Here is a 21,302-nt window from a genome sequence, read left to right on the forward strand (position 1 = left end):
ATCAAAGACCTGAATATAACAGCTGAAACTACAAAATTATTTGAAGAAAATACACAGGCAAATTTTCATGATCGTGGATTAGGCAATAGTTTCTTAGATAGAACACCAAAGGCGTAAGTAAGCAATGGAAATACTGCCCTGGCTTCTGTGGCTCAGCTGGTTCCCGTGTTGTCCTGCACACCCAAAGGTTGCAGGTCTGGTCCCTGGTAGGGGCACATGTGGGAGGCCACCAATCGATGTTTCTCTCTCACATCGATATCTCGCTCTCTCTGTCTCTGTCTCTCTCTCTTTCCCTCCCTTCCTTTCTCTCTAAAATCAATAAACATATTTAAAATTTGTTTAAAAAATAAACTTCATAGGAATAAAAAACAATGTGTGCTTCAAAGGACATCATCAAAAATATGAAAAGACAACCCACATAATGGAAGAAAATACTTGCAAAGAATACATCTGATAAGGACTTTTATTCAGAATACATAAAGAACTCTTACAATTCAACAATAAAGAAACAAATAATTCAATTAAAATATAGGAAAAATACTTGAATAGACAATTCTCCAAAAATAAAATTCACAAATGGCAAACATTGTAAGCACATAAAAAGATGTTCAACATCATTAACCATCAGAGAAATACAAGTAAAAATCACAACGAGGTACCACTTCCTACCTACTGGGGCGGCTATGGCCAAGTGCTAACAAGGATGTGTGGAAATTGGAACCTTCATTCGTCGCTGGTAGAAATGTAAAATGGTACAGCCACCTTGAAAATCACTCTGGCAGTTCCTTCAAAAGTTAACCATAGAATTACCATCTGGCCCAGAGATTCCACTCTTAGGTATATACTCAAGAGAATTGAAAACTTTTGTCCACATGGAAGTCTGTACATAAATGTTCATAGCAACATCATTCAAAATCACCAAAAAGCAGAAGGAATGTACCTCATTCAAATGTACATCAACTGATGCATGGATAAACAAAATACGGTAAATCTATATATGAAATAATATTTGGCCATAAAAGAGAAATGAATTACTGATTATGTGCTACAAATAGATGAACCTTGAACACACAGTGCTTACTGTAATGTCAGACACAAAAGACCACCTACTGTATAATTCCATTTATATGAAATGCCCACAATAGGCAAATCCACAGTGACAGAAAGCACATTAGTGGTTGCCAGGGACAGGAAGAAAGGGGGAAGGAAAGTAACAGCTAGTGAATTTGGGTTTGGGGCAGATGATGATAATGTCCTGGGATTAGTCGGGGGTCGCAAACCTTGTGAATATACTAAAAATCACGGAATTCACACTATAAAAGAGTGAATATTATGGTATGTGTATTATATAGCAATTAAAAAAAAAACACCCCAGCTTCTCACAGGTGCTCCCTGAAGGGAAATAAATAAATCACTTATTCAGTGCTCCAAAGCCCATCCTCAGGGAGCCACGTGAGAGGAGATCAATGCTCAGAAAATCACAAGGGCGGTCAGACTGGTTGTTAGGGCTCTAACGTATACTAGTCGCACTCCATGGAAGTCCCCACAGAATTTGCATTCATGGTGAACACCATGACTAGATCCAAAGTGAAACTGGGGTCTCAGGACCAAGGTGGTCTTGTTCTCATTCACCTTCATCTTGCCATCTCTCAGGTGCTTCCTCTGACGTATCAGAAAGAATGAAAGTCAAGCTTGTAACTGGTTCTCAGAAAATTAAACTCAGTCCAATTCAACACATTTCACTGAGCACTTGGAATATGACAGGCACTTGCTAGACCCAGGAGGGCAGCTGTGACCAGGATGAACACTCCCCTCCTGAGATGCAACTTATAATCTAAGAGGGCAAATGGGTGATAAGAAACAGGCTCGTTCTTCTTCAGTGGGCAGCCCATCCCCCAGCCGCTCGGAGGACTTCGCTGGCCTGCTTTGCACTCGGAAGAGGTGGCGCGGGGCCTCTGCGACTGGCACCACCCAGGCTCCCCTGCAATGGCAGGAAGTTAGGCAGAGGAAAGCAGAGACGGGGTATTTCTCCTGCTCTCCTCTCCCTGCCTCAGCACCACAGTATTTTTTTTTTTTAATTGATTCTAGAGAGAGTGAAGAAGGGAGAGAGAGAGCGAGAGACATCAATATGTGTTCCGCTCATCTACACATTCATTGTTTGACTCTTGGATGTGCCCTGCCCAGGGATGGAACCCACAACCTTGGCTTATTGCGATGACGTTCTTACCAACTCAACTACCCGGCGAGGGCCTTATTACTTTTATTTTTAATCCTCCTGTTCACGCCCCTCCTTCTACCTCAGGCAATAACAGTGCTAATTTATTTCAGCTTAAATTAATTTTGCCTGTTCTAGAACTTTATATAAATGGAGTCATAAGTTTTTGTGTCTGGCTTCTTTTTTTTCTCAGTTATGTCTATAGGATTCATCCAGGTTGCTGCATATATTACTAATTCATTCCTTTTAATTGCTGAGATGTATTTCACTCAAACGATGTACAACAATTTATTTGATCACACTCTGTTGATGGACATTTGGGCTGTTTCCAGACTTTGGCTATTGTGAATAAAGGTGGTATGAACATTCTTGCACAAGAACTTTGACACAGATTTCCAAGTGAATTTATGGGTCAAAAGGTGGATATGTGAGGACATATGAACATATTTTACTTTTGTAATATAAAACAAAAACATTTCAAAGAAAAAAGGTTGAAGAAAGAGAATGAATCGGCATTTAAACAGGTAACACTACTAGCTTTCTTTTTGCTCAGTCCCTCCCCTCTCAGTAGGCGGCTAGGCCTGTGAGATCTCAGGCTTCCTAGGCCAAGCTGGCAACCCACCACTTCTCAGGGTGAATCATCGAAGATGGGGAAACTCTAATGTTATACCTTTCCAAGAGGAACTAGACTTAGATTACCACCCACCAGAAGCCATAGACTCAAGTGATAATTCAAGAGAGCTGCTAACACACAGGAAAAGCAGCTTCCACAGAAACCACTTGCAAACAAAACAAAGCAAAACTCAAGACCCTCCTTTTCTATAATAACAAAGTCTCACCAGAGTAGACACTTAGCATTAAAAATAAAAGGGAGGGGTAGGTTCTGAAAGTAGTCAAATTAACAGGTCGTGAAAGAGAGTAAGCAGAAGCAACCTCCCTGCAAGGAAGGTTTATAAACAAATTGTGGAGCAAGCGTTGGTAATTTCCAAATCTAAACTGGAAATCCAACATGCTACAAAAATCCAATCAATATCACAAAGGCCTATTCTTAGGAAAGATTGGCCGTAATGTGCATATATTTTTAACTGTTAAAAATAGTATTACCCTGCTGTCAATGAGAGATTTTAGGGGTACCTACTAGGTCTGTGGTCCACCACCACCTTTTGCCTCAGAACTGGCCTTGAGTACTAACCTACAGGAGGGTCGCAGTGTCAGTCTTTCTTCTAGGATACAGCTGTTTGGACCAGGGATGGACCCCTGTGAGGTCAAGTTTTGGTTCTAAGTGCCAAGGAAAGCCACTAAAGTATTCTGCGCAAACAGGAGCACGGTCCCATTAATGATTCAGAGAAATCTTGGGGGAAGAAATTAGGGAGCATTTGCAGTACTTCCAACGAGAGGTGATTATGATTGACAATGGAGGAGAGAAATAAGCCTGCTCAACACCTACAAGCCAGGGAGAAGAACACAGGTTTCTGAAGGAGCCTGAAATGTCAGAAGACTGGTGGGTAATGAAAGCTGAGAGAGCAGGGAGTTTTGAAAAGGCAGAAGTAGTCAACTGCAGGTTGAGAAGCCCCCTTGTGAAGAAGGCAGCCTTCCGTAAAGGGAGCAGAGGAATGGGGCTCCCACTGGAAGAAGTGACAAGGAAGTGACTAGAGCCTGTCTGCAGCTTCTCGATGCAGATAAAAATCTAAAAGGCCACGCCCTGAACTTGGCGTGCAAGTCCCTCCACGAGGTAGGACTCCCTGCATCAGTCATGGTCCCAGCAGCGAACACTGGCCCTCTCAGAGTTTAGCTGAAGAGAGCACAACACAGGGGCATGTTAGAGCAGTGCAGGCGGGGGAGGGAACTAGCCACGTCCCGGGAAGTGCCCAGGGGTCGGCATCAGGGTGAAGAGAGCTCAGGCTATGGGAGGCAGACCACCAGATACCAGCGGTGGCCACGGCGGGACTCGGGGACAGGGGGAGGAATTACCTAGACTTGTCTCTCCTCCATCTTCTGATCCCACCTCACCACGTCGTCTGAACCCAATAGGAAGCCAGAGGCCGTGAGCACGCAGGCAACCGAGTCCATAGAGGTCTGCAGGGAACAGAGCAAGGTCACCTGACTCTTCTGCCCCTCTCCCTCCAGCACCTCTGGGCCTCCTTTCATATCCTGGAACGTGCTGTACTACATCCTGCCTCAGGCCTTGGCACAGGCTCTTCTCTCTACCTGGATGCTCTTTCCCTCTCTACCTCGTTAACTCAAAATTACCTTTCCACCTCCACCTGAAATGTCACTTTCTCAGAGAGGCCTTCTCTGTCCCCTGCCCCTAGCTAACCTGAAGGAAACACCCCTGTTACGTTCTCTCACAGCACCCCTCTTTTCCTCCACGGCATTCATCATATTTGCAGGGATAGGTTTATCAAGGTGTTATTTGTCTAAAACCCATCTCCTCCCTCAGACGGTAGACTTAGTGAGAACAGGGACTGTGTCTGTTTTTCACAGTATACTTCTTGGCAATGGGGTAAGTGCTCAGATATATATTTATTAAAAGATTTAAGGCGCCTGTTCTAACACCCTCTCCCACATTGCCCATGATTTTTGGATATGAACAGTTGAGCAATGAGAATAGATCTTATTTAGTCAGTCCCTGCTATAAGAAAGCACTGTGCTAGACACTTGGTACATGGCATCTCATTCACTCCTCCCAACAGCCCTAGGAGGCAGGGACTGTTATCAGCCCTGTTTTCTCAACAAAGGTGCAAAGGCTTGAGAGGCCGAGTAACTTAGTCAAAGCCGCACAGTTACATGGTATGAACCAAAGTCCTGATGATAAGACAGCCGATGCTCTGACCTGTCCCCACACTACACTGCCTCCTTAAATGCTTCCCTGTGGTTTTTGTTTGTCTATCTATATGTCTAACTTTTATAGTAGACCGTAAGCTTCTTGGGTAACAATAGACTTGAGTCATCTCTTCAACTCCACTGCACTTTGCAGGTGCCAATAAACATTGCATGTTGACTCCTTCCCTCCAGGAACACAGGCGGTTTGCTGATTGACCCCTCCCCCCCAGGCCTTTAGCCACATTCACCGTGTTTGTTATAGAGCAGAGGTCTGTGCATCAGAAGCTTTTGATGCCCATTGCCGCGGGGCTTTCCCTCTAGAGCACAGTTCTTTTTCAATGAACTGGTAGAGTTCAAAGACCAGCAGAGCCTCCACGTGCACTCTGGACACCCAGGGGCTTTTCCAGGACATTTGGCCTTATCCAGAAAGACCCTCCCTCAGAAACCAGCCAGCCCATCCTCTCCGACATTGCCCCATTCACTCCTGAATCTGACTGGGCAACGCAGGCTCAGTTCCCATAGTCCCACGCTGCCTACTTCTGCATCGACAGCACCTTGGCTTCCCGAGAATAGAGTCTTCAGAGGCGCAGATGCTAGGACCAGCACATTCACCCTGGGCTCGCCTGCGGCCAGGATACAGGAGGAGAGAGCATCCCAGGAGGCAGGGAAATGATTCCAAGAGCACTTCGGCCTCCATCTCACCTCCTGCCAGCGCCTGCACGTTCTTGCTGTAGGACTCCCATGTGGTAGCCCTTGAGAGCACCCAGCAGGCCTTCTGAATAGGCCCACCTGAGCCCTGCTGACAGCGCTGGAAGGAGGCTGAAGGTCAGCCACGGAGAGCCCAACTGCCAGCGGAACGCAGTTAGTGAGGGCATGCCCTGCTGCCCGCTCGCCCGCTGCACCGCGCTGCAGCACCGCTCAACGCCCGCCTTCTTTCTTGCTCCCTTTTCTTTTCCCTTATTCCCCATGGTAACCTTTTCTCTTTGGCTCTCTCCAACCCGATGTTTGTGGAATTTGGACCTTAAAAATAGAAGGTATGGTGTCAGAGCTAGAAAAGACCTTGTGCCATTCCAATCTAGAGCATCCCCAACCCTGGTACAGTCACTTAAGAGACTAAAAAAAAGTACAGGTTACTACCGTCACCTTAGACCTATAGTAGTAAACAACTGTTGCTTTTGTCTGCTAGGGTGCGGTTTTCTTCAGAGAACCCGGCTCCCCCAACTCCACGTGGTTCTCCTAAAGCTACCAAATCTATAATGTATACCTCCCTAGAGGTGACTGGCCCACACACAGGCACATGGTCAAAACGGGGCCAGAGTCATTCCCTGTGATATTCGGTCCAGTGGGTGAAAGACAAAGTATCTCTTCCCACTTGGTAGCCTAATGGAAAAATGGTACCTATTCCCCACAAGGTGGTGTCCTTATTACCTGCCAACGAGGAGAAACCTATCTGCAATAAGGAAAAATGAGAATTAGAGAGTTCTGACAACATTTGCTAAGTTCCTGATTCAAAATCTGTCTCTGAAGTGTCCCCATTCCCCTTTTGTCAATAAACCTCCTTGCTCTGCTTAAAGCTAGTTTTGATTTCTGTCACTTGTGACCAAAAGCATAGAGGATAATACATCCATTGAATCAGGAACTCAAGAGCTAGGACAAGGCCATTTGAAATTTTTAAGGGTGTCCAGGAATTTCTGATGTATGGCAGGGTTTCGGACACTCTGACAGATCAAACCTCTCAGTTAATAAGGAAAAAAAAGAAGCTAAGATCCACATAAGATGAGAGGTATGATATTAATAATGAGGTAGAACTTAGTGAGCATTTACTACATGGAGGACCCAAAGTGCAGTGAGTTATTTGCATTATTTCATTTGATCCCCAGCATATCACTTTTAGTTTACTGTGTTTACTGTATCTATTTACTTGTTTATTATCTGTTTTATCTATAAATTGTAAACTTCATCTATCAATTGTATATCTACCACCTATGTGGTACACTATGTGTTCTTTGTGGTACATGGAACATAGTAAGAGCTTACTAAATACTTGTTGAATATTGAATAAATTTTATAGATTTATACAAATATTATTAGGAAGAGGAGGAATAATAATAGTAATAGTAGCAGCATTGCTACCATTTACTGAGTGTTTATTTTGTGTTAGATACTATTCTAAGTTCTTTTTGAACATGACCTTATTTGTCTAGAAAAGCCTTTATGGTACACATCTAGTATCCCCCATTACGATGAGAAAAACCGAGCCACAGAGCTATTAGATAATTTTCCCAAGGTCACACAACTAGTAAGAAGAAAAATTAAAACTCAAACCCAGACTCTAGATAAGAGTCCTAGTGCTCAACCTCTGTGCTATGCTGGTTTAATTAACTTATCCAGAATGACCCAGCTACTGAATAGCAGGTGCAGAATTTGGGCCTACGTTGGTCTAAGTCCAGAATCTGCAGTCTTTAACTACTTTAATCCTCTCTGGGATTAACTGTCTGGCAGCTCATGGTAGTTGACAAAAATGGTTCTCCTAGGGTTATGCAATATATAATCTGCACGATTCTTGTGGCCACCCTCTTATTATGATTAAAAACTGAGTGTCCTGACTTTCAGAGAATATAAACAATAATATAAATGGAGCCACTTCAAAATGGAGCCAGATCTGCAATGCCAGAACTGCCTTGAATGTCTTATACCTCAAACCTTGGAATGTTAAAAAGAGAGCAAAAATCACCTTTGGCCTAGGTCTAAGCAACCTTGTTTCCCAAAGAACTATTTGCAAAGCTAACAAGAAAGCAGGTATTATGACTACTGGACTGAAAATTTAAAACATTGCTTAGAATTAACATTATTATGTTATCTTATGTGCACCCATAGAAATGCCTTCCTTCTAATGTAATTGTTTCCTTTTCCTTTCTTATAAATATCCATTGCCTTTGACTCCTAATCAGAATATTGTTTGGACTTCTGCCTGAATGAACATTTCCAGCTAGCTATTCTTTGATCTCAAATGAGCACTTGTTTGCCTTTCACTTTGAAAGTCCTTTCTATTTTTAGGTTAGCAAGAGGAGCAGTCAGGTGTGATAAAAAACAAGACTGTTTGAGCCAAATACCGAAACCAATTGTTTGCCTGTTGTGACCGTGTGCATACTGCAGGAAGAAGCAGCAAGATGGAATTAGAAGTGGAAGAGATTTATCAAGGGAAACACATATGAAGGATTAAGGGTAAAGGGAACAAGAGTAGGTGGGGAGAGTCTCAGACTACAAGGAAGTCCTGACACCTGCCTAGGGAGAAAGGGAAGGCAGGGAGGCTGGGTAGGACAAGGGTACCTCCCATGCCAGGGAAGCGCTGAGGAAATCTGGGCCGGGTTGATGAGGAGTCCAGGACATGTGCCTCCTAGAGGAGTCTGGTCTTGGGCAGAAATGGCCCAGCTCCAGGACACCACTGTGTTTAGTTTAGTCATTGTCTGGGAGTAGCCCAGTGAGACCATGGTCTCGGTGTGAATGCTGCGGCTGATCCCCAAGGAGTGCCTTCTGGAAGCTGTTCGCCATCCCCACTCCTCACACTGGTTCTCTTGAAGAGAGATCTGGGTGGTGCCTTCCCAGGGCTGCTACACCCCAGTGCCATGAATTAAGCTCCTCCAAAGGAAACACCAAGGGGCCAACCACGTGAGATCAGTCAGTGTCTATAACTGCCCGTCATATATAACTAACACAACTGAGTACATTTGCTTTCAAACCTTGTGTTGGCTTGGCCTTACTGTCAGCTCTTTTAGTGAAAAATATGCTTTCCAGAAGAAGGATGGGTGAGGCATTTTCTTGTTTATTTTTCTACATTGGACACATTTAAATTGTCACAAAGAAGTTACTATGGAAACTGCTCCCAACCTTGCAAGATAAAAAGTAAAAACGGAACACTTTGTTGACATGCAAATACTTAGTCTTTGTGACCACTTTTTAACAAACTCTCTTTGTCTGGTTCTTCTGAGGCCATTAGGGACTCTCCTGAATCAAAGGCGGACAGGCAGGTTTTTGGTGTTACATGCTAGATGGCCCTGAACAACTCTGAAAACGCCACAAGTGAGAACCCTGGAATAAGTGTAGACACTTCAAAACTTGGTGCTGGAACAGGCAAAGTAGACAATTACGTTACCTCCTCTGGGTAAATCTAGTGAAGCTGATAGTGAATTGCTATGAACAGGCCAACAGGCCCAGAACTGTGAAGATGGTTATTTTTCCACTCTGTCCCTTCTGCTGGTGTACCCTGGACCTCTTTGTTTGAACGTTAACTTGCTGAGCTCTTATTTATGCAAAGTAGCTTCTCTTATCTCTTCCTCCCACATTCTATCCTTTAAATCTTGGGCTGCACAGTCCTTTCAAAAGGAAACACAAACTTCTCATTTGGAAGTCCAGCTTCTCTACCTATCTCTGCTCATCTTAGCCTGCCCCTCCCGCCCACCTCTCCGTTTCACTTCAAGTCTGCCCAGGCACTCCCATCTTGACAAAGCTCTGAGATAGCTTTGTCCTGATTTCTGCTTTTTGTACTTTTCTGCCTGGCAATTCTTTCAGCTTGCTTCTCTCAGGCCTTGATTCCAAAGCTTTACTGAAACCCTGTTCAAAGCTGCTTCCAGTAATTAAGTGGATGCAACAACAAGAGGTTACTTGACCTGAGGAACTAGGGGTCAGAGGTTCCGAGCTCTTGATTTGGGATCCTTGTTACCTAGCTTTCTGCCTGGCAGCACTTCACTTCTTTGTGAGTTATTTTTTGTCTGTTCCCTTCACCAGGAATTCTTTTATTGCAGATCTTTCTTTAATAGCCAGCTTCTTTTTAACATTCAAGTTTCAGCTTAAATATACTGTCCTCAAATGGCCGTAAATATTCCCTAGTGTTATTTTCTTCTAACATCATTCTCTGTAATATTATCGCCTGTCTTCTTCATGCACTTTTTATCTGCAATTGTCTTAAATGTTTCCTTGATTATCTTTCTCACCCAAAAACCTTTAAGACTGAAGAGAGCTGGGGCCTGCCTTGTCCCCAGCCGTATTCTCCACCCATGGCACATAGAAGATGCTCAATTAATTTGTAGAATGAATTGTAAAATTTAAGCAGCTGGACCAAATTAACTTTAAGAATGTTTACAACTTGAAGATGAACACTGTCAAAAATGAGGAAGTGGAAAATGAAGTGACAACAACCATTGCAATCAAACATTGAATGCAGTGTGTGTGTGTGTGTGTGTGTACTTGTATTTTAAGAATATAAACCTGCCAAGTTCTGGGGCACGTGATAGTTCTGTCTTTCTACCATTTGCCAAGGAGTGTGACTGAGTTTCTGGGCTTTATGATAACGTAACTAATAATGATATCAGGTAGCTAAGTATGAAACCACCGTATCATAGAATTAAGAGTAGAATAGTTTTAGAACACAACTTTCTCAATTTGCAGGGAACTAAGGCTCAGCAAAGGAAGTATATTTGGACACTTGGGACCAAATACAGAGTTGCTTCTGTCGGTGACCAATACTTACACCACTCACACTTCCGTATAATCATTGTTAATAACACAATACTTCACATTTGAACCAGTGGGTCTGCAACTTGAGCGTGAAGGATGTGTTAAAGCACGGCTTGCTGGGCCCCTCCCCCAGAATTTCTGGTTCTGTAGGTCGCGGGGTGGGGAAGGGTGCAGGGCAGGGACCCCGGGAAGTTTAAGAGAATTCTTACCAACCTTAACGCGGCAACTCTTGGTGTAAACCGCCCCGCTCGGCGCGCAGAGAACTACTAGTCCCGGCGTGCCCCGCGCGCAGCGGGCTGAACGTCAGGCACTTCCGTTCCACGCAGCGCCTCTGCCCTCGCGTCTCGACGTGTCACCGGCAGCGCCGAGGCTGTGGCTGGAGAAGGAGCTGACTTGGGAAGTTCGAGGCGGCGGGCGGCGGCGGCGACCCGGCCTGGATCTGCCCCGGCGCGAAAGTGATCGGGGGTCCGTGGGGAGCAGGAGAGGAAGGAGGCGGCTCGGCCCGCGCGGGGCACGATGTTGAACATGTGGAAGGTGCGGGAGCTGGTGGACAAAGCGTGAGTATCATGGGGCAGTTGTGGCTAAGGCCCACGCGGGGGAGGGGAGCGAAGGGGTAAGGGGAGCTGGCCCTGAGCACCGGACGGCCCGCGTCACGCCCCCCGGCCCGGCCAGCCTCATCATGGCGGCGGCCTGTTCTTTCCCCGGCCCAGATCCTCGTCCCGATCGGCGAGGCTGGGAAGGGACTCCTCCTCGTTTCAAAACATCCCCAAAGCCCCCATCTCTCCGACCCAAGCCCTGCTTACTCTGTTCCTACCCAAGTTCCCTTAGGCACAAACCCTTTGGTCAGGGAAGGGGGCGGGGTTGCCCAGAGCTGGGTCACTGCCCTGGCCGAGGACTGGCTTGGCCCCAGGCTGTGTGCTTTGCCTCCCGGGCAGCCGCGAAGGTTTGAGGGTGGGGGACGCAGTGCACTGGCCGTGGTGTCCCTCGGGTGAGGTGCAGAGTCCTTAAGCCTGGTTGGGACAGAGCCTTTATCTTGCTGGGTTTCTTTTAATTCCTAATGAACCTGAAGTGTTGGAGTGGGTGCTAGGTGTAACAAGTGGCCATTGTGGTCAGGCTGAAGTTATTCAAGAGGAGACTCATCCTCTGCTTTTCCAACTCCAGTGAAAGTAGATCACCAATTAACTTCTTGCATTTCTTCTTCTGCTTGCTTTTCCACTATACTTCGTTTTTGGAGGGCCACTTGTTTCACTTGGCTTAATTAACAAGTCATTAAGAAATTTCCCTTGAAGAAGAAAACAATTCAGGTTTATATCCTGTTGACCTGCTTTTAACTTTCCTGACAGGTAAAGTGACTAACACGTAGTTGATTTCTTTTAAGACTTAAGTGTTTACTTTAGTATTTTACTACACTAGGAAAACTTGAATATTTAAATCGATTATCTCAGATGTAACAGTGGTTAAGTAAGATCTTCTAGGCAGGAAACAAAGTTTAAGAATTTAACCAGTCTCTTCCTTTTGGGTTTAGTGAGTATGCAATAAGTGTGGGAACAGAAGCAGTTCATTTGTGCCACACATTCCACCTGAAATAAGGAAGTGTGGATGGCAAACTGTTAGGCTTTCTGACACCAGAAAAAAATATTTCACGGTGGCTTGGATAATGCATCAGATAGAACTTGGAGTTTGACCATATCTTCAAATTTTCTATGCTACCAAGAAGGTGGTAGGGCGCCTAAGGAGCGTAAGTTTTGAGAGCTGGTTCAAGCACTATAACAGTGACAGCTCATCTCAGAGTGCCCTACTGTGAAAACAGTGATAGACACCTATCTACCTTAGAATGCTAGAATGAAGAGCTAATGGGTTTAGATCAGTATACTTTTGATAACTGCTGCGACTGTCCTGCGCTGAGGGATGAACTTCATTGAGAGAGAAGCCCCCATCTTTGAAAAGTGATTTGCTTTAATAATTTTCCTTTATCAACTATTCATTTGACCATTAAGTCTTCAGACATTTATTTTGGGTTTATTTTGCTATTTATAAACTCTGTTTTTGCTTTCCAAAGATGAAATAAAATATTCATCTTTTCCAGATCCTGGCTCATTGGTTGTTTATTCATGTATGGTATAAAGACTAGAGTACTGGCATAAACAGTTTTTAAAAGTCCAAAAGTTTCTAAGCGGAAGAAAACCACTAAGAAACACCTTGTTATCTTAAAGGACTAAATTTGTGGTACTCAAAAATTTGAAGAGGTTGTACATTTTTCAGGAGACACGAATCAAGGCAATATTCTTGCTGATGGTGTTCAGTTTCATTATTTGTCTTTATCACCTATGTTACTAATCTAGTGTCTCAGGGTAAGTTTGCCACATAAGTAGTTATCAAGTCATCTAATGGAAAAGCTGTTGTTGAAAGATAACTTCTACTTTGGTAGTTCTCAATTTAGAATGGAGACTTGAACCAGGTTATTCAAGAACTTGTAAGAATGTTGCCACCAAGGGCTTTTGAAAGCTTTCCTGGGTGTCTGACACATGATATTAAGATTAGAATGTGAGGTTATTTTACTGGTAAATACTCAGGATTTAGTATTTATCTTTTGCTCTCAGGAGAGAAATAATTCTTTACCGGAAATGTAAGCATCTTACAGAACCAGTACCTGTCGCACTGTGTACAGTAAGATGTTCACCTTAAAATGCTATTAATAGAGTGGAAATGGATCCCTAGAATGGCCGCTCCGTTTATCACAGGGATAAGGCGATCAGGGAGCTTGCAGATTAAGAAACAATGAAGTGATTAAAGACTGCTCAAAAGCTTGGATTAACAGAATGCGGTATGCTTATATGATAGAAAGGGCATTGGTTTAGGTTTTGGGGACCTCAGTTCAGATTTTGACCGTGCCTGTTAGACTAGCCATATATGTGATTGGAGGCAGAATCACACGAATCTCCAGACCTTGGTTTCCTTATCTGTAAAACGAGGGACTGGGCTAGAGGAGCGATTTTCAACCTTTTTCATCCCATGGCACACCAAAAAATAAAATTTTGCTGATCTGACAAAAAATGAGAAGTATAATTTTTATTCATTCACACTGGACAGCTATTGTGTTTGCTGTCCTCAATTTTTAACTTGAGAATCCAAGAGAAAAGAGGTCACTGCCCCTACTAAATAGTCAGGTATTGCATGTTTTAAAAATTCTTGTGGCATACTCATTGAAAATCACTGGGCTAGAGTAAGACTTTTTTCAACTTCACTGGCTATTTGGAGACATGAATTTCCATCATGAAAAAAGTAGAACTAGTGTTTCATAATAGCAGATCAATTTTGGAAAGTCATTATCCTCCAGAGACAGTTTTAGTTTAAAAAGGACATTTTTTAAAAGAGTGGTAATCAATAAATGTTATATTTAAATGCTTTGTGCAGTAAGTAAGTGCAACCCATGACTCAGGAAAACTAAGACTTTTATTTAGCATATATCCCTACTCAATGAGGTTTACTTCAGAAAGAAAAATGTACTCCTTCAAAATGTGTTCCCTGGAGCTCTGTGTGATCCACTGTGGTGGCAGTTCTTAAGTATAATGATCTATTTCAAATATTGGCTTTGGAGACCTTTAAGACTTGCAGAGAGCAAGGAGATATTTTCCACAATTGTGGCACCTCCTGGTGGTATTAAATAACTCTGTTTTGCAGAACAGTGTGGAACTGAGGAAAAGCAGATAAAGCCATAGGTCAGCCCGCGCTTGGAGTACCAGTTTCCTCCCAGTTGTACTCAAGTTGCACGTAGGCAGCTGTGGCAGAGAGGGATAAGTGGCACCACTCCCACCAACTAGGACTGGCTGGCCATTGCCATCATATGTCCTGCCTCCCTTATTTGAGGCTGTAACAAAATTGAATACTTTTGTATTTAGTCACCCCATGCATATAAATTGAAAGTTACTGCAGTTCTGTTACATTTTTTTCTCCAAATTTTGGAAACAGGGTGACATGGTATAATGGTAGATTAAAACTGCTACTTATTCACGCCTGGCTAGCGGTCAATCTATCTCATTAGTGGCTCTCACTCTTTTTATGATAGCGATTCACACAGCACTGGCCAAGGTCCTAGGGCAGCTGCTATAGATAGTCCATTTCAAGTTATTAAGCATAGTTTGCATTTCCCCCCAGGAAGTTGATTTTTGTTGCTGTTACTGCCTGTTTTTAGTTGCTAAATGTTAGATAATGTAACAGAGCTGTAGAAACTACTGTTCTAATCACACTGACCACAGAGGGAGACACTTTTGTAGCATATAGTATATTCATTATTTACTGGGTTAGTACTGTATTTTCTGAACTTGAGAAGTAAAATATCTGCCTTAACCTTGCTACTACAGATATGCCACACCTTCCTTGAACTTATCTTTGGTTTTGTTTTTCTTTCAATTTTCATTTTTATTTTTCCTATCTTACCAATAAATCTCTGTTAGTTTGCTTCTTAGAACTTAAAGGCAAAGATGATTGTCAGCTTTCTAGTCTTCCCATATCAACTTTTCTTTGAACCAGTTGTAAATAATTCTTATTGCTGAAACAATAAATTGATTATCTTTCCTTCTAGTAACTAAGCAGAAGTAGATTAATAAGAATTTAATTACAGAGAAAGATGAGTTTAATTTATCTTCTGCCAGCATTTCTTAGGGGTGATTTTCTGTAGCCTAAATTAATCTATTTAGTACTACTGTCAAGATGCTTTTAATAAGTACTTAACTGTCTCATGTTCTCCTGAACCCTTTAGTGTTAGTTTACAAGTAATTTTTCATATGTTTACTGATACATCTGCTAAAAGTACTAGGCCTTCTTAAGTACAATTTACTTAAGTACTCCTAGTTTTTACAGTATAGCTCTACAGTTGAACCTTTTTCTATGCTCTTGGTGTTATTTTCTTACTTATTTCCAATGTTTAATATTTCCTTTAAAAAGAATATAGACAGCATAAATAGCTTTTTTTAATCTTGAAGACATTTTTTTTTTTTATGTTTAGACCTAAACTCCATATCTAGTTGGAATTTACTTGTTAGCTTTTACTATGCAAAATTTCAAGTGTAGGTATATTAAGAAGCGGAGAGGCTCTCTGTACATGCGCAGAGCTCCAGTAGTTTGGCCAGTCTGGCTCCGTCTGTGCTTTGACTTAACACCTCCACTCCATGTTATTCAGAAGGAAATCCCAGACACTGTGTCATTTCATCTATGAATATATCAATCTCTAAAAGGTAGAGGGAGTCACCTTTTATTTAAATCATAACCACACTACCACTATAAAATCTCTTGAAAAAAATGGTGATTACTTAATATCAAGTGTCCAGTCAATATTCATTTCTTAATTGCCTCGTAATTCCTTTTTGATGTTTCTGGTTAGTGGATAATATCTCTTGAATTCATTTCTTAATTGCCTCATAATTCCTTTTTGATGTTTCTGGTTAGTGGATAATATCTCTTGAATCTCTTAATCTGTGGGTTCAGCCTCTACTTTTCTTTCTTCTTGCAATTTATTTGTTGAAGAAACATGGTGACTTGCTTTTCCCTCAGTCTGGATTTTGCTCATTGGACCCCCCATAGGGTTATTTAAATATTTATCTAAACTCTGTCTTTCCTGTAAATTGATCATTGTATCCAGTCATTTTGATCAAATTGAAGTTCCAATTTTTGAAGAGCAAAACTGCCTCATAGATTCAAAGTACATCTTGGGTACTTATAATGGGTCTTATGTACAAAGTTAACTCTTTTTCCGTCTCAGCTGATGTTACTGAACATTCTGGGAAAACATATTTAACTTTTTTTTAATGTTTTTTTAAGATGTCACTTCATAGTAGATTTCCTTGTTTAGCCTAATTATGTGTTTGTCCATCTGCATTTTTATAGTAATTTGCGAGCCATACACTCTCCCTATACATAGCACCTCTACGTGGTATTTAATGGATCTGGGAAGTGGTTTGTGGTTCAGAGATCAGTACTGGATTGAAATGGTAGGTTCATTACTAAGAAACAATGATCTTGGGCATTGGAACAGTGTCTTTGGATTTCCCTATCTGGAAAATGGAGGCATTTATTTTACGGAGTCCTTGTGAGGATTAAATGCATGTGAAACGCTTAGCATAGTACTTGACATAAAATAAGCTCTTGAAACACCTATCATTCTCATTATTATTAGGTAATGCACAAAATAATTTAACATTCAGAAAAATCAAAGGAATGTAATATGTGAAAGAATACAAAAAATATTGTTGCCAGGCTAGATTATTCAGAAGTATGTAAGAACTGTGTCTTAATTCATGGATCATTATTTTTAGTGGGTACTCCCTCCTAAAACTCTTCACCTGAGTAGACATACTAACCCTACATGTAGGAAAACTCATATAAATACCTCTATTGTGTGTGCCTCATGTTGCATTTGGCAAATTATAAATGCTTTTACTTTAATGTTGTAAAGGATATTACAGAAATAACTCTTCTGAAAGACATATTGAGGAATAAAGCCTTTGGAAAGACATATTGCTCCATCTGCTCATTTTTGTTCACTTTGTTTTGTATTTTCTCAAGATTTTAAGGATACTGCTAATACAAACATTTTAAAATACAAAAAGATTTATTTCTTGAAGGGGATTGAAGTTGACAGTTTATCCTTAAAGAGTGAACAATATCAAGAAAAAGAACCCCCTAAAGTATGATACCAAATTCATGATCTCTGACAATAGAACACATTGTAGAAAGGACTTTGCTATTATTCAGCCCCGTCTTTCCAACTGACAAGAGTTGTTTTTGGCTTACCAGAGCCTGTTCACCTAAAAACTAAATACAGGTAAAAGAACATAGTATATTCCCATGCTGGAACCAATTTATAGCTATTTATGACTTATGGATAGATTTAGCTAGTGAATTATTAAATATGAGTGATTTTGTTACTGTGCAATACATAGGCATGTTTCATACTTAAGAAAAGCCTAGTTAGCCAATTATTTTAGAATGTCTCCTTTTGGCATATGAATTTTGTTTAGTTTCTAAATTCCTAGGAGAGTATTTAATTCTAATGTAAGTAATTTTTTATAACTTCCATACAAACTCAATATTATGTGGTAAATGTGTATGCATGCTTTTGAAATGTTTCACTCAAAAATTTTCATACAGATAGCCTCATATTTTTATAGCAGAAAAGTGACATGCATTGAAAATTCAATTTCTTATTTTCCTTGCCATTTGTTCTTGTGCGTTTTTAGCAAATAATTAAAAAACAATGCAAATAAACGTACTGAGTTTTTTTCTATTTTTCTCATTCATTCTTCAGTTGTCATCTTTTAAAGAGACTTGAAGTTGTATGATTAAAAATTTTTATTTGCAGTTAAACCACCATGGTTAAATAATATCCTTAGTTTGATGTGTTTGGCTTATAAGTTTGGTACTGAATGGGATTTTGAGGTAAGACTTATTTCTCATGAAGCTAAATAAAAATTTTAACTCTATACATTGCTCCCCACACAGTAACAAGTGCTCCCCACACTCTACAAAAATATTGTCAGATCTACTCAGAACCTTCCCAGTGTCTTCTCATCTCCCTGTTTACCAGCCTGTACATGACCTGGCTCTCTGCAGCCCCCTCCGACCACATCTACCGCGCTGCCCCCCCGCCCGCAGTGTTCTGTGCCTGTGTGAAATAGCAGGCATTCACACTCTGCACTCTTTTCCCCCTGCTTTTATTTTCATTTATTCATATCCGCCTCTAGGATATAAGCTTATAGAGGGCAAGGACTTGGTTTTGTTAGTGCTGTATTACTATCTCTTGGAACAGTGTATGTATGACACATTGTAAGTGCTCAATAAATATTTTTTAATGAGTATGTTAAATTTGGTGTTGATTTATATTACCAAGGAAGTCATTTAAATCCAGATATTTCTAATAAAAGCTAATAGTTATTGATCATTTGCCATGTGCCAAGAACAGCAATAACAACATACTATCTTCAATTTATTAATGAGGAATCTGGCTACAGAGAAGTCCAAAAACTTGCCCAAAGTAGCACATCTAGAAATAGACTTTAAATTTAAATCTAGAAGATCTGCCTTTCAGAACCTATATTCACAGTTTTTGCTAACTTTTAAAGGACATTATTTAAATAAATTGTTGTATTTCAGTATAATAAAGGTGATTTTTAGTGTATACATTATGTAAGTTAAAAATTACTTGGAAAAAATTATGATACTGAAGTTTCTGAAACAAATTCAGGGAGAATGTTTACTTTTTTTTTTCCCCTTTTGTGTTCCCGTCATAAGAGTTTTCAGGCCTCTTGTATACACTAATACTTGTACATTGGAAGCCTTCAACAAAAAGGAAGCAAATATGTTTCTGTAGGTGAAAAAGAAAATCTTAGCTATTGTAACTAAGATACTCATTGTAATTCTTTTTAAAAATGAATTAGTGGTCCTCTGTAACCAGCTTTCACAACTTTAATAAATTTCATGTAATCCTGTGATCCTTAATATGGCAGTTAGTTTGCTGTGGTTGTAGTGCTGTGTCAAATTAATATGTGATTTCTATACAACTTTCCCCAATTTTACTTACGTTCAATTTGGGTAAATTAGGAATAATTTTCCTTAGCCCATTATGTACCTATCCAAGTAGTATATTTTTGGAATAGACTGTAAATATTTAAATGTTACATAGTAACTGAAAACACATTACTGACATCCTTACTAATCTTGGCCATACCTTGTAAGGGCCCTTCAGTGAATGTTTATTAAATACCAGCCATGAGCCCTGTAGAATCCTGTAAGATGAGAGACAGACCTGTGGTTCCAGTGGTAGCTTGTGATGCTGTGAAGCACGTGGCAAGCACTTGAACAAGAGAGAATGCTACAGATGGTATGGTATCTGAATTTGGGGTAAAGGGTATAAAATACTGTAGAAATTTAGAGAATGCAAGGAGTTAAGACAGAGCAAAAGCTTCATGAAGGAGATATATTCCAGTATTTTAAAAATGTATACTTGCTGCAAGGAAGGTGAGGGCAAGTCAAGTATTGAACGTGGAGAAAAAGTCTGAAACAAGTCAGATGATGTGGGCTCACTGATAAGAACCTTTGGGGTGGTACGCACAATACGATATACAGATCATGTATTGCTGAATTGTACACCTGAAACTTATATATCTTTATTAACCAATGTCACCTCAATAAATTTAATTAAAAAAAAAAAAAAGAACCTGTCCCCAGATGTTTCCAAGAAACAGGTTAACATCAGTGAATACTGTCTGAGGAGCTGTTCTGTTGCAAAAGGAGGTCCCCCCACCTTCTATACGATAGTTCAAATTAAATAATTTTGAAGTATGGATGGTTGTTGGGTTTTATTTTTAGAGCTTATGGGGAAATAAATTATGAAGGTTTCAAGATTTTAGGAGTGAAGTTCTAGAAACAATTTTTTCATGTCAGAAAACTTGATCTAGTTTTGGGGATTTGTAAATGCATCTGTAAATCTAAATTTAATGAATCAGGTGAAAAATGGAGAAAAACTATTGGCTTAATTTAAACAAAATACCGAGTTTATATAGAGGTGGATATACAAACTACTGTTAAAGTGCAAGATTTCTCATTTTTACCATTCTATTGGTAGAGTATTTTTAGTTACATACTTTCAGTTAAGTGTTTGATATTTGGCTATGCATTTGAATTTAATTAGGAGTGAGAAAAATCTGTAAGTGATATAATCAAGCTATAATATCAAGTATTTGTGTTTACAAAGATCTTATTATCTTAGTGCAGGACTTGTCATCATTTTATCATTCTCAGAAGGGTATTAGTCCTTTTTTTTTTTTTTAAAGATTTTATTTATTTATTTTTATAGAGCAGGGAGAAACATCAGTGTGTGGTTGCCTCTCACATGTCCCTTACTGGGGACCTGGCCTGCAACCCAGGCATATGCCCTGACTGAGAATCAAATCAGCAATCCTTTGGTTTGCAGGCACTCAATCCACCAAGCCACACCAGCCAGGACTTATTCCTTTTTTTAAAAGTTTAACTAACTTCAGTACTTTCAGACTTTTTTTCCTTGAAAGAGTCATTTAATAATGCATCTAATAAAACTACCTTAATCGGGTAATTTAAATAGTGTCATTTATTTAAAAAATTTTATTTATTTTCAGAGAGAGGGGAAGGGAGGGGGAAAGAGAGCGAGAGAAAGATCTATGTGTGTTTCTCCCAAGCCCCCAACTGGGGATCTAGTCTGCAACCCAGGTATGTGCCCTGACAGGAAATCAAACCAGCAACCTTTCAGTTTGCAGGCCTGTGCTCAGTCCACTGAGCCACACCAGCCACAGCAAGTATCACGTACTTAAAAAGATAATTTGTAGTGAGAATGCCCAAGCTGAGCATATTTCTTTGGGTCTCAATTTAGAAAAAATTTTTTTTATTGATTTGTGTGTGAGAGAGAGTTAGACAGATACCAATTTGTTGTTCCTCCTATTCACGCATTCATTGGTTGATTCCTGTATGTGCCCTGACAGGGATCAAACCCTCAACCTTGGCTTATTGGGATGATGATCTAACCAACTGAGCTACCCAATCAGGGCTCAATTTTTTCTTTAAATGAAAGGTAGGGAGGGGAGATTGGAGGGGAAGAGACATAAGAGACTTTGTCTACTTTTGCTGTATAAAATAGGGATAAGGTTTACCCTCCAAGACTGTTAAGAGAATTAATGAGTTAATATATTGTGAAAATGTTTATCATTGTGTTCTCAATAAATTC

The 21,302-nt window shown here is 40.7% G+C and overlaps 1 protein-coding gene across 2 annotated transcripts in view; it reads left to right on the top strand.

Annotated features, from left to right (window-relative positions):
* The first annotated feature begins 10,885 nt into the window (after positions 1 to 10,885).
* CLINT1 (clathrin interactor 1) overlaps positions 10,886 to 21,302 on the top strand; it is a 53,501-nt gene continuing 43,084 nt past the window's right edge. For both annotated transcript variants that reach the window (XM_054568114.1, XM_054568115.1), the window contains exon 1: positions 10,886 to 11,109. In XM_054568114.1, coding sequence (XP_054424089.1) covers positions 11,069 to 11,109 — 41 coding nt within the window. In that variant the 5' untranslated portion in view covers positions 10,886 to 11,068. The remainder of the gene's footprint in view (positions 11,110 to 21,302) is intronic.

This window comes from Pteronotus mesoamericanus, unplaced genomic scaffold (assembly GCF_021234165.1).
Source record: "Pteronotus mesoamericanus isolate MK-2021 breed Mesoamerican mustached bat unplaced genomic scaffold, CSHL_Meso_final contig_2, whole genome shotgun sequence".
Lineage (NCBI taxonomy): Eukaryota > Metazoa > Chordata > Mammalia > Chiroptera > Mormoopidae > Pteronotus > Pteronotus mesoamericanus.